Source organism: Buceros rhinoceros, unplaced genomic scaffold (genome assembly GCF_000710305.1).
Source record: "Buceros rhinoceros silvestris isolate BGI_N320 unplaced genomic scaffold, ASM71030v1 scaffold38988, whole genome shotgun sequence".
In the NCBI taxonomy this organism is placed as follows: Eukaryota; Metazoa; Chordata; class Aves; order Bucerotiformes; family Bucerotidae; genus Buceros; species Buceros rhinoceros.
In genome coordinates, this window is record NW_010425860.1 from 26,876 (window position 1) to 27,514 (window position 639).

A 639-nucleotide genomic window follows, 5' to 3' on the forward strand; every position below is an offset into this window, starting at 1 on the left:
TCCCCTCCCATGAACTAAAGCCTATGTTTTAATAAACAAATTTCAGAGGTGTTTTTCCTTTAACCTGTAAATTACAGGGAATGGTAAATTTCTGATGGTTTTCTTACCTTTCCTCCTATTCGGACCTGCGCTTGAAGCTTGGCCAGTTTTTCTTGGTTCATAGTGCTGTGTCTAAGAATGAAATACGCATACCAGTTAACCATCAAAATATTAAGAAAAGCCATTCACAGTTTAAAAGTACTCTTAAACTTAAACCTGCAGCAGGTTTTTGAACTTACAGAAAATTCAGCCAAACAGCTCATTAAGCAAATACACATAAATAAAAGCTTTAAAGCCACATCACCTAAATAATACAAAATGGGCCATCAGCAGTGCTTAGCTGAAGCGTTGGTACCAGGATGAGGCCCATCAACAGGATATTTGGGCTTTCATCAGTCTGAGGTACTGTGAATTTCCAAGTACATTTATTGCTGGAACCACTTGCCTCAACTACTGACTCAGAAGAGCCTGAAATCAGCACGTACAGCACGAGTGCTTCTAGGAAAACACCTTCATCTTTCAGAGAGCCCACTGCGCTACTCTGAATATTATTTCCATATAATTAATCTCCAATACTTTTAACTAATAATCCAGCTCCAA

The 639-nt window shown here is 38.5% G+C and overlaps 1 protein-coding gene across 1 annotated transcript in view; it reads right to left on the bottom strand.

Annotated features, from left to right (window-relative positions):
* The window catches only part of BTF3L4 (basic transcription factor 3-like 4), a 6,280-nt gene extending 6,107 nt beyond the window's left edge, over positions 1-173 (bottom strand). Inside the window, exon 1 of the mRNA XM_010141286.1 lies at positions 108-173. Within this exon, the coding sequence (XP_010139588.1) occupies positions 108-161 (54 nt within the window). The 5' untranslated portion in view covers positions 162-173. The remainder of the gene's footprint in view (positions 1-107) is intronic.
* Between the last annotated feature and the right edge of the window lie 466 nt (positions 174-639).